Below are 20,833 nucleotides of genomic sequence, written 5' to 3'. Positions count from 1 at the left end.
GAAACAGATCTTTTTTGGATAATTCTGCCTTCTTTTAAAATATTCCGCTCATTAAATATGTATTTAGAATGCGCTAATTAACTTTTAAAACATTTTATTATATATAAACTTATTATGATGATAATTCTTTTTGTTTAAAAAAAAAGTGTTTTCAGGCCCTTGTGTCTATTTGTTTGTCGCTGTCAGTGATAATCATTCATGATTGCTGTTTGAAACTACAAATTATTAATATCCAGCAAACGTTCGACAAGGTGTCAAAGCTTCAGCTTTTTTTCTTTCTTTAAATGAAGTTCATATTTTTAATACTGCAGAGTTAAATACAGTGATGATGTCATTCAGTCGTCTGTAAAACTTCACACTGAACACCAGTTTGTTTTTACTGTAAACAGCTGTTATTGTTTGTATTGTTAACTTTAATAAATGTTAATGACTATAAAACATTTTAAATCCCAGAATCCAAAGTAAATGTCTTCATTTTATTAAAGAAATTTAAAAACTAGTTGCTGTATAATCAGAATAATCAATAATAATAAATCAAACAAACCAGTTTTATTTTGTAAACTGTTTTATTGTCATCAATTTATAAATGTTCAGGTAATATTGAAGAACAAAGGATAAAAGTATTACATGCAGAGTATTATTTAATTCAGCATGTTGCTTTTAATTTTGCTTTTTATGTGGACATTTTCTAAATCATTTTGTTTTATTGAATTAAATTTTCATTTCATGAACAAAAACTTGAAAAACAAATATTGCATAAAATAAACAAATTAAATCCATGAAGTGTAGGATGTGATTCTCTTTAACACGCTGTTAGAAACCAAAGATGTGACAGAAAAGAGAAGATTGTGTGTGTGTTTCAATAAAACATTCCATGCCTTCAGTTATTAAATAAATTTTGCAAAGTCAAAAGAAAATCAAAATTATGGTACTTAAAAAAATTACAGTCAAAAATAGGTTATATTTATTCATATTTATTTAAAAAAAAATTCTCAGTTGTAGATGAAAGCAAAAGTCAAAGTCGTCACTTTTTTTTGGTATTTTGTTAAAATCTTGAATAACAGTTGACACAAACGTTCGTGATCTTGATGTGGTTTTGCTGCTTTCATCTGGTTTGCAGGACTGTTACCATGGCAACAACATTCCGCCAAACATCCGGAATCAGGAAGGCCTGCCAATCAGACACATCATGACAACACATTAAGAGACAGAAATCAAGATTAAACTGTGAAGCGCTACATAGAAGAAAAATGAGGTGAAGTGGGAGGAGCCAAGACACAGGAAGTGGAGGAGGTGTGAAGAACTGAAAGCGTGAGAGATTTTTAGAAGCTCAAGACAAGGACAGGAAGTGCTGAATTAATGTGTTGCAGTCTTTGAGGTGCGCGTAGTGATCTGAGGGAGTGCTGATCAATACGTGATGTGATCGGTTCTGTACCTGTCCTGCTGCCTGGAGATGTCCTCAATCATCAAGGGTCTTCTTGGACGTTCCGTCCCGGTTCTTGGCCCTCAGCTTGTTTGCCTGCGACTCGGCCGTGTCGGCTCTCTCCTTGGCCTCATCCAGCTCGTGCTGCAGTTTGCGGACTTTGGCCATGTTAGCGTTTGCCGCTTCCTCCGCTTCCTCAGCAGCGTGTTTGTAGGACTTGACCTTCAGCTGCAGCTTGTCTACCAGCTCCTGCAGGTCAGCTGTGTTCTTGTGGTCTTCCTCCGTCTGGTATGTGAGTTCCTTGATGCGGCGCTCATACTTGCGCACACCTTTGACCAGCTCTGTTTGCTTCTTCTGCTCTGCCTCCAGCTCATTCTCCAGTTCTTTAATGCAGACTTCCAGCTTTTGGAGCTGTTTTTTACCACCTTTCATAGCTATCTGCTCGGCCTCGTCCAGGCGGTGCTGCAAGGCTTTGATGGTCTGCTCCATGTTCTTCTTCATGCGCTCCAAGTGTGCACTCATGTCTTGCTCCTTCTTCAGCTCCTCAGCCATCATGGCTGCATCCGTAATGGCTTTCTTTGCCTTCTCCTCAGCATTGCGGTTTTCTTGGATGGCTTCCTCCAGCTCCGTCTGCATCTGGATGAGGTCGGCTTCATGCTTCTTCTTCTGGTTGATCAGGCTGGTGTTCTGGGCATGCAGCAGCTGCATGCGCTCTGTCACATCAACCAGCTCCTGTTCTGCCAACTTGCGACTTCTTTCTGTCTGCTCCAGCGCAGCCTTCACTTCTTCCAGCTCAGCCTGGATCAGGTTGTTTCTGCGTTCCAGGAGGGCAATGTTCTCCTTCAGGTCATCGTTACCATGCAGGGCATCGTCAAGTTGCAGCTGAGCCTCCTTTAGGAATGCTTGAAGGCTTTTCAGCTGCTTCTGGGCATCAGCTGCCTGTCTGTTAGCCTGGCTGAGCTGAATCTCCATCTCATTGAGGTCACCTTCTATCTTCTTCTTAACTCTCAGGGCCTCGTTGCGGCTCCTGCTCTCAGATTCCAGAGAAGACTGTAGTGACTCAAGCATTCTTTGGTAGTTTCTTTTGGCCTGGTCCATTTCCTCATCTTTCTCAGCTAGCCTGCGCTCCATGTCAGCCTTCATTTGGCTGAAGTCCAGCTGGGCTCGTAGGATCTTGCTTTCTCCATGTTCCAGGGAAGCCTCTGCCTCCTCTAGAGCTGTCTGGAGCTCAGCCTTTTCCTCTTCAAGATGCTTTCTAATCTTCTCCAGATCGTGGGCACTCCTGCCGCCCTCCCCAAGCTGCTCGGTGAGGTCAGAGATCTCCTGTTGGAGGTTCTTGTTCTCTCTTTTCATTGTCTCAAGTTGATCCAGGGACTCCTCATAGGAATTTCTCAGTTTGAAGAGTTCAGTGCTCAGAGACCGAGCTTCTTTCTGAGAGGTCTCCAGTTCACATTGTGATTCCTCGTGCTTTTGCTTCCACTCTGCCAAGACTTTATCAAAAGCTCTTTGCTTTTTGTCCAGTGCTGCAGATGCTGCAGTGGATCTCTCTAAGTCCAGCATCAGGTCTTCAATCTCATTTTGGAGATGATGCTTAGTCTTTTCAAGGGAAGAACACTTTGCGTTCATAGCCTCCATGGCTTCCTCTGTCTCCTGCAGTCTCTGAACCAGCTTCTTCTTTGCTTCTTCTAGTTCCTCAGTTCTCTGGATGCCGTCAGTTTCATATTTGGTTCTCCATGCTAGCACCTCAGTGTTGGACTTAGACAGCGCTCTGTGGAGGTCAGCCTTGGCCTCCTGCTCTTCTTCAAACTGTTCCCTGAGCAGATCACAGTCATGGCGCGCAGACTGCACAGCATGGGCGAGGACATTCTTTGCCTTTATTTCTTCTTCCAGCTGTCTGCGGAGGTCTTCCACCTGCTGGTTGTATGAGGTCTTCCCTCGTGTCAGCTGGGTTATCAGACACTCTTTTTCCTCCAGCTGTCTTCCAGACTCCCCGTTCTCAGTGAGGAGCTTGGCCCTCTGTGTGGTCAAGGTGTTGATGGTCCTTTGAGCCTCCTCATATTTACTCTTGTATTCATTCATGTTGTCTTCCATTGTGCGACACATCTTCTCAGTGTTCAACTTTGCCTTTACTACACTCTCTATATTAGAAGACAAATCATCTAGCTCCATCTTCAGCTCGCTCTTCTCTTTCTCCAGCTTCTGCTTTACTCGTTGAAGGTTGTCAATCTGCTCTCCTAACTCGGCGACGCTGTCAGCGTGCTTCTTCCTCAGCAAGGCGGCAGTGCTCTCGTGCTGTAGGGTCGATTCCTCCATCTCCCTTCTCAGCTTCTGGAATTCAGCATCTCTCTTCTTACTGAGATCCACTTGTGCTACTGTGGCACCGCCAGCTTCCTCCAAGCGCTCGCTGATGTCCTCCAGCTCACGAGAAGCTTCTAAGTATTGCTTTTCCACTTTAGCCCGAGCTGCGCACTCAGCATCCAGCTCCTCTTCAAGCTCCTCGATCTTTGCCTGGTTTTCTTTCAACTTCTTTTGGAGCTGCACTACACTGACCTGTTCATCATCCAGACGTCTATTTATTTGTGCAACCTCAAAATCTTTTTTCTTTAATTTTTCCTCCAGTTGTTGCTTGTCATTTTCTAAGTCCATCAAGGTCTCTTGAGTCAGTTTCAGATCTCCCTCAAGCTTTCTCTTTGAGCGTTCATGGTCCATCCGTACTTTCTTCTCATGCTCCAAAGAACCTTCCAGATCGTCCACCTGCTGCTCCAGCTTAACTTTGGCTTTGGTCAAGCTGTTGGCTTTGTCTTCTTCACTCTGGAGGTCATCCAGTGTTTGTTGGTGAGCTTCTTGCAGGGCCTTCTTCTCTTTGGTCAATTTAACAACATTGTCATCCTGGGAAGCCATCTCCTCTGTCAGATTTTTCACCTTGTTTTCAATGGCATGTTTCTCCTTCTCAACCTTTGCTAATGTCATCTCAAGGTCATCTATGTCTTTCTTTAATTCAGAGCACTCATCTTCAAGCTTCCGTCTCTTTGTAGTCAGATCCGCGTTCAACTCCTCTTCGTCTTCCAGTCTTTCTGTCATCTCCTTTATCTTGGCTTCGAGTTGGATCTTGCTCTTTATAAGCTGCTCACAGCGTTCTTCAGCATCTGTTAATGTGTCCTGCTCAGAGTGGAGTTGCAGGGTCAAGTCACTCTTCTCTTGGAGGAGGGTTACTATTTTCTCTTCTAGGTCTTTTCGCCTTGCTTCAGTTTTCTCCAGAGCTTCTTTCAATTTGTTAAACTCATCTTTCATGTTGGCCATCTCCTTCTCAGCTTCAGCGCTCTTCAGCAGGGGTTTGATCTTGAAGAAGAGCTTCATCCAGGGCCAGTTCTTCACACTTAAGAAAGAGCGAAGGTTCCACTGGATGACTCTAAGAGCATCCCTGCGTTCCACAAGCTTGGCAAACTCTGCCCTCATGAGGAGTGCCCGGGCATTAGCCTGGATCCTGGTGATGATGCGAGAGAGTTGCTCATCTCGCATCTCTTCCAAAGACCCCAGCAGGCCAGCTTTAAAGAAGACCTTGGTCTGACCAAACTTGTACTGAGTGTGGTTGATGTCCAGTGAGCTGAGCAACTTTTCAGTACTTTTCTTGCAATCAACAAACTGACCCTCAGGAATAGCAGAGGCGTTCAGAATTCTGTACCGCTGTTTGAAGTCGCCGTAGAGTACTCGGTTTGGAAAACCTTTCCTGCAGATTCGAATGCCTTCCAGAACTCCATTACAGCGTAACTGGTGCATCACTAGACAGTTGTCCATGACTCCAGGAGTTTTCCTCTCATTCGGTATCAGACAGCGAACAAAGTGGGGATGTGTCATCTTTAGGTTGGTCATCAGTTTGTTCAGGTTTTCCCTGTGAAGTGCAGATGCCGTCTGGAATGAGGAGCCTTTCTTTTTAGAACCTTTGCCCCTTACCTTTTCTCCACTGTCGGATCCTGCATAGCTTGAAAAGAGCAGACTAAGGAGCCTTAAAGAGGATTTCTGGAAAAGTCCAACCACAGTTTCATTCAGCGGGTCTTTGTTTTTGACCAACCAACCACCAATGTTGTAGTCAACTGTTCCAGCATAGTGAACCAGGGCAAAGTGAGCCTCGGTTTTCCCTTTGGTGGCCCTCGGCTTCTCAAACATTTTATTCTTGCCGAGATGGTTGTCATAGAGCTTGGACTTAAAGGTTTGGTCACTGGCTTTTGGAAACATGCATTCTTCCTCCAGAATTGACAGGATTCCCAGAGGCTTCTCAATCAGGTCAATGCACGCTTGCAAATCCATCCCAAAGTCAATGAACTCCCAGTCAATGCCTTCTTTCTTATATTCCTCTTGCTCCAAAATGAACATATGATGGTTGAAAAACTGTTGCAGTTTCTCGTTGGTGTAGTTGATGCACAACTGCTCGAATGTATTGAAGTCAAATATCTCAAATCCAGCAATGTCCAGCACACCAATAAAGTATTGACGATGCTGCTTGGTGTCCAGGGACTGGTTAATTCTCACCACCATCCAACTGAACATTTTTTCATACACTGACTTAGCCAGAGCACCAATGGCATAGTAGACTTGGTCCACACTCTGCCCTTTGGTGACATACTCATTTCCTACCTTGACCCGGGGATGGCACAGCCCTTTAATGAGGTCAGCGGAGTTCAGCCCCATTAAGTATGCCGACTTATCGGCCGCCTCGCTCCCATCAGGTTCAGCCTGCTCCTCACGTTGTTTCTGCTTAAACCTCATGTTACCATAGTGCATGATGGCGCCGGTCAGCTTATAGACAGCCATCTTCTCCTCTGGCGTGAAGCCGAGCACATCAAAGGCATTGTCTGTAGCCATCAACTCCTCCGGATCATTAATGGATGCCACCGTTACTTCTCCTTGGGAGATGTAACAGTAGTCGTATGGGTTGTTGGTGATCAGCAGCATGTCCAGCAGCTCTGGCTTCTGATTGGACAGGATTTGGTAGAAGATGTGGTAGTTCCTCTCAGCCTTGAGCTGAAAGGTGACACGTGACTTCTCGAGCAGGTACGTCTCAATGTCTGCAGACGAGAGCTTACCACTGGTTCCAAAGTGAATTCTGATAAATTTTCCAAAACGAGAAGAGTTATCGTTTCTTACCGTTTTAGCATTGCCAAAAGCCTCGAGTGCAGGATTTGCCTGAATGATTTGATCTTCCAGCGTCTCCTTGCTGGTGTCTTTTTTGCCCGCACCTCCAATGGCTGCGATGCTGGCAAAGTACTGGATGACTCTCTTTGTGTTGACAGTCTTCCCAGCTCCAGATTCTCCGGTGATAAGGACCGACTGGTTCTCACGGTCAGTCAGCATGTACTGGTAGGCGTTATCGGAGATTGAGAAGATGTGAGGTGGAGCTTCACTTCTCTTCTTCCCCCTGTAGGCTGCTACCACGTTGGCATCGTAGACCGGGAGCCACTTGTATGGGTTGACAGTGACACAGAAGAGCCCAGAGTAGGTGTAGATCATCCAGGCAGCATAACGCTCCTTCAGGTTAAACAGCACTGCAGGCTCATGGAGGAACGTGAACATTGCCATGTCTTCAATTTTGTCAAATTTCGGCGGGTTCTGGGGGTGCACATCAGACTCCTTCACAGTCACCGTTTTTCCGTCCTCTTTCTTTACTGTTACCATCCCTCCATCTTTACTTTGGATTTGTCCTTTCACATACTCTTCCTTTTCATCAACTACAAAACATTCAGTCTTGATGTCGAACGGTCTGGTCTGAGCTTCCAGGCGTTCCTTCTCAGACTTCCTCAGGAAGGGAGCTGCCTTCCCAAACTCGGCCATCAGAGGGTCACCCATAGCTGGAGGTCTGGGCAGGCAAGAGCAACACCAAAGTGACACAGAACGGGAGAAGTGCAGAGCTCCTCACTGCTGCAGGCTTTATGAAGGCTGCTGAAGGACCAAATTAGGAAAAAAGTCCTGACTAAATTTATCGCGGGGTGCTGGTGTGGCGTGAGGGCAGATTCACGACCTTTGGCTGTTAGCATCCATCTAAGGCAGCGCAGTGTTTCACGGCTTATCTGGCTCCTGATACAGGTTCCTCACACCTCGGCTTAATCTCCATCAAACCCAAAGCCACCGGAAAAACACTGCACCAGATCTGATCCCAAACATCTTTATGACATAACAGAGCACAAGTTTTATGCAGGACTAAAGTCATTATTTTATTCTCTTCATCTCAAGAACAAAAATCTGAATCAGACGTTCAGAAGGAACATCAACCTCAAGAAAAATCAGTGAACAAAAATTATTTAATCTTTTAAAATGAAAATGAAAAACAATGATGATGAGAGCAGCGCTGAAGCCTCAACGCTCACATTTAATATCAGAACAAAATCCATTTGATTTTATTTACACTCTGAATTCTGACTTTTTGTTTTAATTATTAAAACTTCAGCCTGAATGCAGAAATTATTTTTGAATTTTTTTATTGTTTCACCATTTTATATTAAAATTTAATTAAGATTGTTCGCTCCTTCATTGTTTGCTTTGTTTCTGTGTAACAAACACTTTACCCTGAAAATGCATTTTTGACCTTTGACCCTGAAACATGGCAGAATATTTTCTTTCCTGTAATTTGAATGAACCTGAATAATAATAATAAACAAATTAATTAATAAAGATAATAATATGTAAACCACATCATCTCTATAACCTTCAGTAATCACCCACTTCCTCTGATGTTAAAGGTCAAATTTGTAAAAGCCACATGTTGGTTGTAACTTGCAACAGAGGTTCAAGCTTTAAACAAACTGCTTCCAAATAGTCTTATTTATTTTAGTTTTTAATAATCTCGTCTCTGCTGTTTGCGGATGATGTGGTTCTGTTGGCTTCGTCAAATCAGGACCTTCAGCGTGCACTGGGGCGGTTTGCAGCCGAGTGTGAAGCGTCCGGGATGAAAATCAGCACCTCCAAATCCAAGGCCATGGTTCTCGACCGGAAAAAGGTGCTTTGCCCTCTTCAGGTCGGTGGAGTGTCCTTGCCTCAAGTGGAGGAGTTTAAGTATCTCGGGGTCTTGTTCACGAGTGAGGGACGGATGGAGCGTGAGATCGATAGACGGATCGGTGCAGCATCTGCAGTGATGCGGTCGCTGTATCGGAGCGTCGTGGTGAAGAGAGAGCTGAGTAGGGGGGCAAAGCTCTCGATTTACCGATCGATCTACGTTCCGATCCTCACCTATGGTCATGAGATTTGGCTCATGACCGAAAGAACGAGATCGCGGGTACAAGCGGCCGAGATGAGTTTCCTCCGCAGGGTGGCTGGGCGCTCCCTTAGAGATAGGGTGAGGAGCTCGGTCACTCGGGAGGAGCTCAGAGTTGAGCCGCTGCTCCTCTACGTCGAAAGGAGTCAGTTGAGGTGGCTCGGGCATCTTTTCCAGATGCCCCCTGGACGCCTCGCTGGAGAGGTGTTCCGGGCACGTCCCATTGGGAGGAGGCCCCGGGGAAGACCCAGGACACGCTGGAGGGACTACATCTCTCAGCTGGCTTGGGAATGCCTTGGGGTTCCCCCAGAGGAGCTGGGGGAGGTGTGTGTGGATCGGGAGGTCTGGGCGGCTTTGCCTGAGCTGCTGCCCCTGCGACCCGACTCCGGATAAAGCGGAAGAAAATGGATGGATGGATGGATGGATATTTGTCAGTCTGCTGCTTCAATGTGTCAACTTTAAAATCATCTCTTTATTTATGTTTCAGGTTATTTATTTATTTTTAAAAGACTTTATTGACTGCTCAACTAGTTTTCGGTTAAAATCTTTGACCTTCTCACCCCAAAACCAATCAGGATTCTGTTTTGGAGCCACACACAAAACATGTTTACTAACAGACGTGCAGAATAAACAAACAAAACGAAAAGTGTCAAACTTCATCTTTAAAAAGCAATAAAAAAGACAACATTTAAAATCGTTCCACAGAAATGAAATAAATGTGAATGGTTGTTTTGGTGAAGCAGTGTTTGTTCAGAAGGTTTTGAATCTGAACCATGCATCAGACTGTAATGAAGCAGTGTTTGTTAAGAAGGTTTCAGATCTGAACTGTGTGTCAGACTGTAATGAAGCAGTGTTTGTTAAGAAGGTTTCAGATCTGAACTGTGTGTCAGACTGTAATGAAGCAGTGTTTGTTCAGAAGGTTTTAGATTTGAGCTGTGTCAGACTAATGAAGCAGTGTTTGTTCAGAAGGTTTTAGATTTGAGCTGTGTCAGACTAATGAAGCAGTGTTTGTACAGAAGGTTTCAGATCTGAACCATGCATCAGACTGTAATGAAGCAGTGATTGTTCAGAAGGTATCAGATCTGAACCATGTGTCAGACTGTAATGAAGCAGTGTTTGTTCAGAACTGTTCCAGCTGCTTTTAAACATGCTGTGGTTCGACCTCTTCTTAAAAAACCTCACCTGGACTCATCAGTTTTATCCAATTTTAGACCTGTCTCTCATCTGCCATTTCTATCTAAGGTTTTAGAAAAGGTTGTCTTTTTACAGTTACAATCATTTTTAGAAGACAATCTCATCCTTGAAAAATTCCAGTCTGGGTTTAGATCGTGACACAGCACTGAGTCAGCACTTTTAAAAGTTTATAATGATATTACTCTGTCGGTGGATGCAGGGAATCCTGCTGTGCTGGTTCTGTTGGACCTCACAGCAGCCTTTGATACTGTGGATCACACAGTACATGTTTCCTGGTTGGAACATTTTATTGGCATTCATGGTACTGCACTTAAGTGGTTTAGATCATATTTGGCTGAAAGGAGCTTTTCTGTCATGATTGGGGACCTTTCCTCATCAACTGCTCCTCTGTGCTGTGGAGTGCCGCAGGGATCTGTCCTTGGGCCGATTCTATTTTCTTTGTACATTCTGCCATTGGGGTCAATTATAACCCAGCACAACCTGTCCTTTCATTGTTATGCAGATGATCTGCAAATCTATCTGCCTGTGAGGACTAATGGGAGTGATGCTTTGTCATCATTATTTAATTGTATTCGTGATGTAAAGCAGTGGCTGTCCCGAAACTTCCTTTACCTGAATGATGGTAAAACTGAGATCATGGTGTTTGAGCGCACTGGCATACCAAATGTGGTAACACCAAATTTTGGTGCTTTGGCTAACTATGTAAAACCAGCTGTCAAGAATTTGGGAGTGATATTTGACAGCTGTTTGAGGTTCGATCAACAGATAAATTCTGTTGTCAAAGCTAGTTTTTTCCAACTTTGCCTCTTGGCTAAAATAAAGCTCTTCCTCAGTAGACGTGATCTTGAGACGCCATTCATACTTTCATCAGCTCCAGACTTGATTATTGTAATGCACTTTATTCGGGCATTAATCAGTCGTCTCTTGTGCGTCTCCAGTTGGTGCAGAATGCTGCTGCTCGTCTTTTGACAAACACTTTTAGACGTGAGCATATTGCGCCCATCCTATACTCACTCCACTGGCTTCCAGTTCATTTTAGAATTGATTTTAAAATTTTAATGTTTGTTTTTAAAGCTATTTATGGCCTTGCACCTCCCTACTTGTCTGAAATTTTAACTTTTCGCACCTACAGTAGGACATTAAGGGCGTCTGGCCAGCTTTACTTAGATATTCCAAGGTCAAGATATAAACGCTGGGGTGATCATGCTTTTGCGGTATCTGGCCCCAGACTGTGGAACGAGCTACCTCTTGAGTTACATACTATTCCTGACCGAGCACTTTTTAAATCTAAGTTAAAGACTTATTTATTTAAACTGGCTTTTAACACTTAGTGGGGAGGTGACATGTTCTGTTATTTTTATGTTTTTTTTTATGTGTTGTTTTAAAATTTTATTTTATATGTGTTTATTTTGTAAATTTGTGTTTTTAATGTTAAGCACTTTGGACACCAGTCGGTGCTGTAAAGCGCTTTATAAATAAATGTTGATTGATTGATTGAGAAGGTTTCAGATCTGAACTGTGTGTCAGACTGTAATGAAGCAGTGTTTGTTCAGAAGGTTTCAGATCTGAACCATGGATCAGACTGTAATGAAGCAGTGTTTGTTAAGAAGGTTTTAGATTTGAGCTGTGTCAGACTAATGAAGCAGTGTTTGTACAGAAGGTTTCAGATCTGAACCATGCATCAGACTATAATGAAGCACTGTGTGTCAGACTAATGAAGCAGTGTTTGTTCAGAAGGTTTCAGATCTGAACCATGCATCAGACTGTAATGAAGCAGTGTTTGTTCAGAAGGTTTCAGATCTGAACTGTGTGTCAGGCTGTAATGAAGCAGTGTTTGTTCATAAGGTTTCAGATCTGAACTGTGTTTCAGACTGTAATGAAGCAGTGATTGTTCAGGTGTCAGATCTGAACTCTGTGTCAGACTGTAATGAAGCAGTGTTTGTTCAGAAAGTTTCAGATCTGAACTGTGTGTCAGACTGTAATGAAGCAGTGTTTGTTCAGAAGGTTTCAGATCTGAACTGTGTTTCAGACTGTAATGAAGCAGTGATTGTTCAGAAGGTGTCAGATCTGAACTGTGTGTCAGACTGTAATGAAGCAGTGTTTGTTCAGAAGTTTTCAGATCTGAACTGTGTGTCAGACTGTAATGAAGCAGTGTTTGTACAGAAGGTTTCAGATCTGAACCATGCATCAGACTGTAATGAAGCAGTGTTTGTTCAGAAGGTTTCAGATCTGAACTGTGTGTCAGACTGTAATGAAGCAGTGTTTGTTCATAAGGTTTCAGATCTGAACTGTGTTTCAGACTGTAATGAAGCAGTGATTGTTCAGGTGTCAGATCTGAACTGTGTGTCAGACTGTAATGAAGCAGTGTTTGTTCAGAAGGTTTCAGATCTGAACTGTGTGTCAGACTGTAATGAAGCAGTGTTTGTTCAGAAAGTTTCAGATCTGAACTGTGTGTCAGACTGTAATGAAGCAGTGTTTGTTCAGAAGGTTTCAGATCTGAACTGTGTTTCAGACTGTAATGAAGCAGTGATTGTTCAGAAGGTGTCAGATCTGAACTGTGTGTCAGACTGTAATGAAGCAGTGTTTGTTCAGAAGTTTTCAGATCTGAACTGTGTGTCAGACTGTAATGAAGCAGTGTTTGTACAGAAGGTTTCAGATCTGAACCGTGTGTCAGAGTGTAATGAAGCAGTGTTTGTTCAGAAGGTTTCAGATCTGAACCATGCATCAGACTGTAATGAAGCAGTGTTTGTTCAGAAGGTTTCAGATCTGAACTGTGTGTCAGACTGTAATGAAGCAGTGTTTGTTCAGAAGGTTTCAGATCTGAACTGTGTTTCAGACTGTAATGAAGCAGTGATTGTTCAGGTGTCAGATCTGAACTGTGTGTCAGACTGTAATGAAGCAGTGTTTGTTCAGACGTTTTCAGATCTGAACTGTGTGTCAGACTGTAATGAAGCAGTGTTTGTACAGAAGGTTTCAGATCTGAACCGTGTGTCAGAGTGTAATGAAGCAGTGTTTGTTCAGAAGGTTTCAAATCTGAACCATGTTTCAGACTGTAATGGAAGCAGTGATTGTTCAGAAGGTTTCAGATCTGTTTGTGTCTCTGTGTGTGTGTCTGTGTATTTGTATGTGTGTGTGTGTCTGTGTTTGTGTCTCTGTGTGTGTGTCTGTGTATTTGTATGTGTGTGTGTGTCTGTGTCTCTGTGTGTGTGTGTGTATTTGTGTGTGTGTGTATCGGTGTGTGTGTATTTGTGTGTGTGTATCGGTGTGTGTGTATTTGTGTGTGTGTATCGGTGTGTGTGTGTGTGTGTTACAGCCTTATTCCAAAATAGATGTGCTGCATACCCCCCCCCCCCCCCCCCCACCCCGTGCTGAAGGACGAGACTTTATTGATGAATTATTCGGTTTAATGGCAGTAAAGCCTTAATTTCACCATAAGAGCTTGTTTCTCTAACGAGGGGCAGCTAAGAATTAAATACATTTTTATTTCGCTCCGTCAGTTTTCTTACACCGTCTTTTTTAATGCTGTTAAGGTAACTCGCGCCAACAGTTTAAAATAGGAAGTGCTCTCTTCAAAATAAAAGCATTGACTGTCAAACAGGACGTTAAGTGTAGCTGATAGTAAATAAAGACAATAAGTGCCAAATTAAAATACAAGCAAAGAAATAAATGTACTTAGGGTTATTTACAGGATTATTTTTTTTCCTCAAAATTCTACTCACAACACCCCATAACGACAATGTGAAAATGTGTTTTTTTTGTTTGTTTTTTTTTTTTGCAAATTGATTAAAAACAAAAATCTAAGCCCTCACATGTCCACAAGTATTCATAGCCGTTGCCATGAAGCTCTAAATTGAGTTCAGGTGTCTCCTGTTTCCACTGATCATCCTTGAGATGTTTCTACAGCTTAACTGGAGTCCACCTGGGGTCAATTCAGTTGATTGGACATGATTTGGAAAGACACACACCTGTCTACATAGAAGGTCCCAGAGTTGACAAGCACCATCCCTACAGTGAAGCATGGTGGTGGCAGCATCATGCTGTGGGGATGTTTTTCAGCAGCAGGAACTGGGAGACTAGTCAGGATTGAGGGAAAGATGAATGCAGCAATGTACAGAGACATCCTGGATGAAAACCTGCTCCAGAGCACTCTTGACCTCAGACTGGGTGACGGTTCATCTTTCAGCAGGACAATGACCCTAAACACACAGCCAGATATCAAAGGAGTGTCTTCAGGACAACTCTGTGAATGTCCTTGACTGGTCCAGCCAGAGCCCAGACCTGAATCAGTCAATCAATCAATCAATTTTTTTATATAGCGCCAAATCACAACAAACAGTTGCCCCAAGGCGCTTTATATTGTAAGGCAAGGCCATACAATAATAATGTAAAACCCCAACGGTCAAAACGACCCCCTGTGAGCAAGCACTTGGCTACAGTGGGAAGGAAAAAACTCCCTTTTAACAGGAAGAAACCTCCAGCAGAACCAGGCTCAGGGAGGGGCAGTCTTCTGCTGGGACTGGTTGGGGCTGAGGGGAGAGAATCAGGAAAAAGACATGCTGTGGAGGGGAGCAGAGATCGATCACTAATGATTAAATGCAGAGTGTGCATACAGAGCAAAAAGAGAAAGAAACACTCAGTGCATCATGGGAACCCCCCAGCAGTCTAAGTCTATAGCAGCATAACTAAGGGATTGTTCAGGGTCACCTGATCCAGCCCTAACTATAAGCTTTAGCAAAAAGGAAAGTTTTAAGCCTAATCTTAAAAGTAGAGAGGGTGTCTGTCTCCCTGATCTGAATTGGGAGCTGGTTCCACAGGAGAGGAGCCTGAAAGCTGAAGGCTCTGCCTCCCATTCTACTCTTACAAACCCTAGGAACTACAAGTAAGCCTGCAGTCTGAATTTTTGAGAGAAAAGGAAGGTTGGAGATTGGCCTATAATTAGCTAAGATAGCTGGGTCAAGTGATGGCTTTTTAAGTAATGGTTTAATTACTGCCACCTTAAAAGCCTGTGGTACATAGCCAACTAACAAAGATAGATTGATCATATTTAAGATCGAAGCATTAAATAATGGTAGGGCTTCCTTGAGCAGCCTGGTAGGAATGGGGTCTAATAAACATGTTGATGGTTTGGATGAAGTAACTAATGAAAATAACTCAGACAGAACAATCGGAGAGAAAGAGTCTAACCAAATACCGGCATCACGGAAAGCAGCCAAAGATAACGATATGTCTTTGGGATGGTTATGAGTAATTTTTTCTCTAATAGTTAGCAAAGAAAGTCATGAAGTCATTACTAGTTAAAGTTAATGGAAGACTCAGCTCAATAGAGCTCTGACTCTTTGTCAGCCTGGCTACAGTGCTGAAAAGAAACCTGGGGTTGTTCTTATTTTCTTCAATTAGTGATGAGTAGAAAGATGTCCTAGCTTTACGGAGGGCTTTTTTATAGAGCAACAGACTCTGTTTCCAGGCTAAGTGAGATCTTCTAAATTAGTGAGACGCCATTCCCTCCAACTTACGGGTTATCTGCTTTAAGCTACGAGTTTGTGAGTTATACCACGGAGTCAGACACTTCTGATTTAAAGCTGTCTTTTTCAGAGGAGCTACAGCATCCAAAGTTGTCTTCAATGAGGATGTAAAACTATTGACGAGATACTCTATCTCCCTTACAGAGTTTAGGTAGCTACTCTGCACTGTGTTGGTATATGGCATTAGAGAACATAAAGAAGGAATCATATCCTTAAGCCTAGTTACAGCGCTTTCTGAAAGACTTCTAGTGTAATGAAACTTATTCCCCACTGCTGGGTAGTCCATCAGAGTAAATGTAAATGTTATTAAGAAATGATCAGACAGAAGGGAGTTTTCAGGGAATACTGTTAAGTCTTCTATTTCCATACCATAAGTCAGAACAAGATCTAAGATATGATTAAAGTGGTGGGTGGACTCATTTACTTTTTGAGCAAAGCCAATAGAGTCTAATAATAGATTAAATGCAGTGTTGAGGCTGTCATTCTCAGCATCTTGTTGTGAAAGTGTAGGAACACGGACCCACAACAGGGGGCGCAATGAACGGACAATGGAGAAGGTAAATAACAAGGTTTACTATTGTGAAACGAGCACAATAAATACAACAATCACAATTTGGGGTCGAATCCGCTGGTGTCGTGTGGGCAGGCTCGAAGGTAGGAGACGTCCGTCTCAGTCGAACCGGAACCACCCAGATCTCCTCTGCCACCGAACCCTGGAAATACTGGAACCGCCAAGTCCCGAATTCCCAGGTGGCCACTGCCTCCGCTTGTCGGATCCGGTACTGCTGGCGGGAGAGAGCAACAACACACAGGTGTGGATGCGACCGCACCCAGTAACGGAGAGGGGAGAAGCCGCCTCCACCTCTTGTCAAAGTACAGCAGGAAGGTGAGTACTTATCCAAGCAATGAAGCTATCAGTAGTCAACAGTCCTGAAAAGGTTTAACAAGTTTAGCTGGTTGTGCAGAATATAAATGCAGAGAATATTACCTCAGTCTTAGGCGATATCTCGGCACTGAGGTGGAGACGCCGTCCTCCTGATATACCTCTGTGCTGAGTGGAACAGCTGTGTCTGGTGATGGGTGACAGCTGTCACCCAGGCTACTCCCATAAGGCGGCAGTGCCCTCTGGTGCCTGGAGCCCGCACTCCAGGCAGGGCGCCCTCTGGTGGTGGTGGGCCAGCAGTACCTCCTCTTCAGCGGCCCACACAACACATCTGTGTGGATGTTAAAATCGCCCACTATAATTATCTTATCTGAGCTAAGCACTAAGTCAGACAAAAGGTCTGAAAATTCACAGAGAAACTCACAGTAATGACCAGGTGGACGATAGATAATAACAAATAAAACTGGTTTTTGGGACTTCCAATTTGGATGGACAAGACTAAGAGACAAGCTTTCAAATGAATTAAAGCTCTGTCTGGGTTTTTGATTAATTAATAAGCTGGAATGGAAGATTGCTGCTAATCCTCCTCCTCGGCCCGTGCTACGAGCATTCTGACAGTTAGTGTGACTCGGGGGTGTTGACTCATTTAAACTAACATATTCATCCTGCTGTAACCAGGTTTCTGTTAGGCAGAATAAATCAATATGTTGATCAATTATTATATCATTTACCAACAGGGACTTAGAAGAGAGAGACCTAATGTTTAATAGACCACATTAACTGTTTTAGTCTGTGGTGCAGTTGAAGGTGCTATATTATTTTTTCTTTTTGAATTTTATGCTTAAATAGATTTTTGCTGTTATTGGTAGTCTGGGAGCAGGCACCGTCTCTACGGGGATGGGGGTAATGAGGGGATGGCAGGGGGAGAGAAGCTGCAGAGAGGTGTGTAAGACTACAACTCTGCTTCCTGTCCCAACCCTGGATAGTCACGGTTTGGAGGATTTAAGAAAATTGGCCAGATTTCTAGAAATGAGAGCTGCTCCATCCAAAGTGGGATGGATGCCGTCTCTCCTAACAAGACCAGGTTTTCCCCAGAAGCTTTGCCAATTATCTATGAAGCCCACCTCATTTTTTGGACACCACTCAGACAGCCAGCAATTCAAGGAGAACATGCGCTAAACATGTCACTCCCGTCTGATTGGGGAGGGGCCCAGAGAAAACAACAGAGTCCGACATTGTTTTTGCAAAAGTTACACACCGATTTAATGTTAATTTTAGTGACCTCCGATTGGCGTAACCGGGTGTCATTACTGCCGACGTGAATTACAATCTTACCAAATTTACGCTTAGCCTTAGCCAGCAGTTTCAAATTTCCTTCAATGTCGCCTGCTCTTGCCCCCGGAAGACAATTGACTATGGTTGCTGGTGTCGCTAACTTCACATTTCTCAAAACAGAGTCGCCAATAACCAGAGTTTGATCCTCGTGGGTGTGTCGTCGAGTGGGAAAAACGGTTAGAAATGTGAACGGGTTGGTGGTGTACACGGGGCTTCTGTTTAGGGCTACGCTTCCTCCTCACAGTCACCCAGTCGGCCTGCTTTCCCGGCTGCTCGGGATCTGCCAAGGGGGAACTAATGGCGGCTAAGCTACCTTGGTCCGCACCGACTACAGGGGCCTGGCTAGCTGTAGAATTTTCCACGGTGCAGAGCTGAGTCTCCAATTCGCCCAGCCTGGCCTCCAAAGCTACGAATAAGCTACACTTAATACAAGTACCGTTACTGCTAAAGGAGGCCGAGGAATAACTAAACATTTCACACCCAGAGCAGAAAAGTGCGGGAGAGACAGGAGAAGCCGCCATGCTAAATCGGCTAAGAGCTAGTAGCTACGCTAACCTAGCGGATTCCTAAAAACACGCAAAGTGAATAATGTGTAAATAATTTAGAGGTGATTCAGCAGAAGGAGTGCTTTAGTTAAGGCACGTAAAGATTACACTGGGAAACAAATCGTAATCTAGATAACTAGATCAATCTAACTGCGCAGATTAAACAGTTAACAGATACAGAAAAATACCGCTGTGCTCCGGAACAGGAAGTGATACAATACCACAGTGAGAGCCAACCACCAGAAGAGGCAAGCAAGAGAATCTGACTGAACATCTCTGGAGAGATCTGAAAATGTCTGTGCACCGACGCTCCCCATCCAACCTGATGGAGCTTGAGAGGTGCTGCAAAGAGGAATGAACCAAACTGCCCAAAGATAGGTGCACCAAGCTTGTGGCATCATATTCAAGAAGACTTGAGGCGGGAATTACTGCCAAACATACATCAACAAAGTATTGAGCAAAGGCTGTGAATACTTATGAACACGTGATTTATTCATTTTTTGTTTTTAATAAATTTGGAAAAAATGTTTTCACATTGTCATTATGGGTGTTGTGTCCGGCGTGAAACTTGTGCCAAATAGCAATGCGGATCTATCCGCTGTGGCGACCCCGAACAAAAACCAGGAGCAGCCGAATGAACAACAACATTATGGGGTGTTGTGAGTAGAATTTTGAGGAAAAAAAATGAATATCATCCATTTTGGAATAAGGCTGTAACATAACAGAATGTGGAAAAAGAGCTGTGAATACTTTATGGTTGCATTGTATCATTATTATTGACATTTAGTCACATATACGAGGTCTGTGATTAAAAAAAAGCGGTCCTTTTTATTTTTTTTTCAAAAAATAAATGGATTTGAATCATATGTTTTTACGTCAGACAAGCTTGAAACCCTCATGTGCATGCGTAAGTTTTGTCATGCCTGTCGGTGACGTCATTCGCCTGTGGGCAGGCTTTGAGTGAGGTGTGGACTCCCCCTCCCGTCGGAATCTCTTTGTCTGAGACGCTGCAGGGAGACGGCACGCGTTGCTTTATCAAAATTTTTTCTGGACCTGTGAGGAATATCTGAGTGGACACTATTCGAGAAATTCAGCTGGTTTTTGGTGAAAAGTTTAAAGGCTGATGAGAGATTGTGGAGTTTCTTTCACTTTAAGCACAGCCCACAAAAGCAGATCGGCACGGCGCGGTCAGAGGTGGCGTCCGTCTGGCTGTTTCGAGCTGAAAACATCCTAATTTAAAGCTCTGTTCACCCAGGACATCGTGAGAGAACAGAGAAGTTTCAGAAGAAGCCGGCATCAGGAGTTTACCCGGACATTCCACTGTTTAAGGACATTTTTTTAATGAAAGACGTACGCGCAAATTCGCCGAGTCGTTTCCGTGACGACTCGGCAAATCTGTGTGCGCAGCGACAGGAAAAACACCTCCGTGTTGAAAACCATTTGTAGAATTCAGGCGGCTTTTGATGGCTTTCAACAAGTGAGTATCTGAGAAATTGTTTAACAGCTTGGGCATGTTCCAACTTGCCCGTTAAGATTTCCAACGGAGGTGTTTTTCCTGCCGCGACCCCCCGCGGTCGGGTCCAGCCCGACATGCGACTCTGCCCGCACGTTCTTTCATTACAAAATGACCGTTAACAATGGAATGTCCGAATAAACTCCTCATGCCGACTTCTGAAAGTTCTCTGTTCTCTGACGACTTACTGGGTCAACAGAGCCTGAAATGTGGAAGTTTTCAACTTGAAACGGTGAGACGCTGCCGCCTCGAAGCGCAGATCGCCGTCAGGCGCCGTGGGCCGTCCTTAAAGCGACACTACCAGACCAAAATCTCTCATCAGCCGTTAAAATTTTTACCGAAAACCAGCTGCATTTATTGAATGGTGTCCACTCAGTTGTGCCTTACAGTTTTGAAAAAATTTTGATCAAACAAAGCAGCAGTCTCTGAGCCATTCCTAAACAATGAAAAAAAACGACGAGAGGGTGGGCAACTCCTCACTCAAAGACTGCCCACAGGCGAATGACGTAACCGACAGGCGTGAAAAAACTCTCGCATGCCCACGAGGGTTCAAGCATGTCTGATGTAATCACACGTGATTCAAATCCATATGGTTTTTGAAAAAAATAATGAGGTCCGTTACTTTTCTCACAGACCTCGTACATTTTTTTTCTTTCTAAAAATGTTATGAATGCTGCATTAAACATTGTGGGAAAATAAATTTTATACATTCATTACAAACATAAACATGCTAAAATAATAATCATAACAAGAGAAACAAATAAAGTGCGACTCCAGATTATCTAAAATCAGAATCAGCTGATTTCAAATAAATTCGGAATTCTGCTTAGTAAAATGTTCTTTAAAACCTGTTTTCCCCGTGACTCCAGACAGTCAAAACTCAAACAATTTGAATTAAAAATGGATTTTAAATGTCGAAAAATGACATCCAGATTCAATCTGAATTAATTTGTTCTGAAAGTTCAACTTCCTGTTTCCAAAAGTGCCACAAGATGCAGTTGGACCACAAACCTGGTCCAGAGTGTGAGACGTGTTCAAAATCACAGGATGAATCATTGAGACTAATTCATCACCAACATCGAGCAGCATCACAAGGTAAAAATCAACACATCCAAACCTTTTATATAAGGTAACATTAACATACTGATGTTAGCATGCTGACCTGACAGTGAAAC

At 43.5% G+C, this 20,833-nt stretch overlaps 1 protein-coding gene across 1 annotated transcript; it reads right to left on the bottom strand.

The window, feature by feature from the left end:
* Positions 1-1,025: 1,025 nt before the first annotated feature.
* On the bottom strand, positions 1,026-8,327 carry myh6 (myosin, heavy chain 6, cardiac muscle, alpha). The gene has a single exon (XM_034162084.1). The coding sequence runs from the start codon at positions 7,262-7,264 to the stop codon at positions 1,460-1,462; it is 5,805 nt and encodes a 1,934-aa protein (XP_034017975.1). The 5' UTR covers positions 7,265-8,327; the 3' UTR covers positions 1,026-1,459.
* Positions 8,328-20,833: the final 12,506 nt, after the last annotated feature.

This window comes from Thalassophryne amazonica, chromosome 21 (assembly GCF_902500255.1).
Source record: "Thalassophryne amazonica chromosome 21, fThaAma1.1, whole genome shotgun sequence".
Lineage (NCBI taxonomy): Eukaryota > Metazoa > Chordata > Actinopteri > Batrachoidiformes > Batrachoididae > Thalassophryne > Thalassophryne amazonica.
The sequence above is the reverse complement of the archived record's forward strand: the minus strand, read 5'-3'. Positions and strand labels throughout refer to the sequence as shown.

Coding starts and splice junctions, on each gene's coding strand:
- myh6 (XM_034162084.1), bottom strand. CDS start 7,264: ATGGGTGACCCTCTGATGGCCGAGTTTGGGAAGGCAGCTCCCTTCCTG.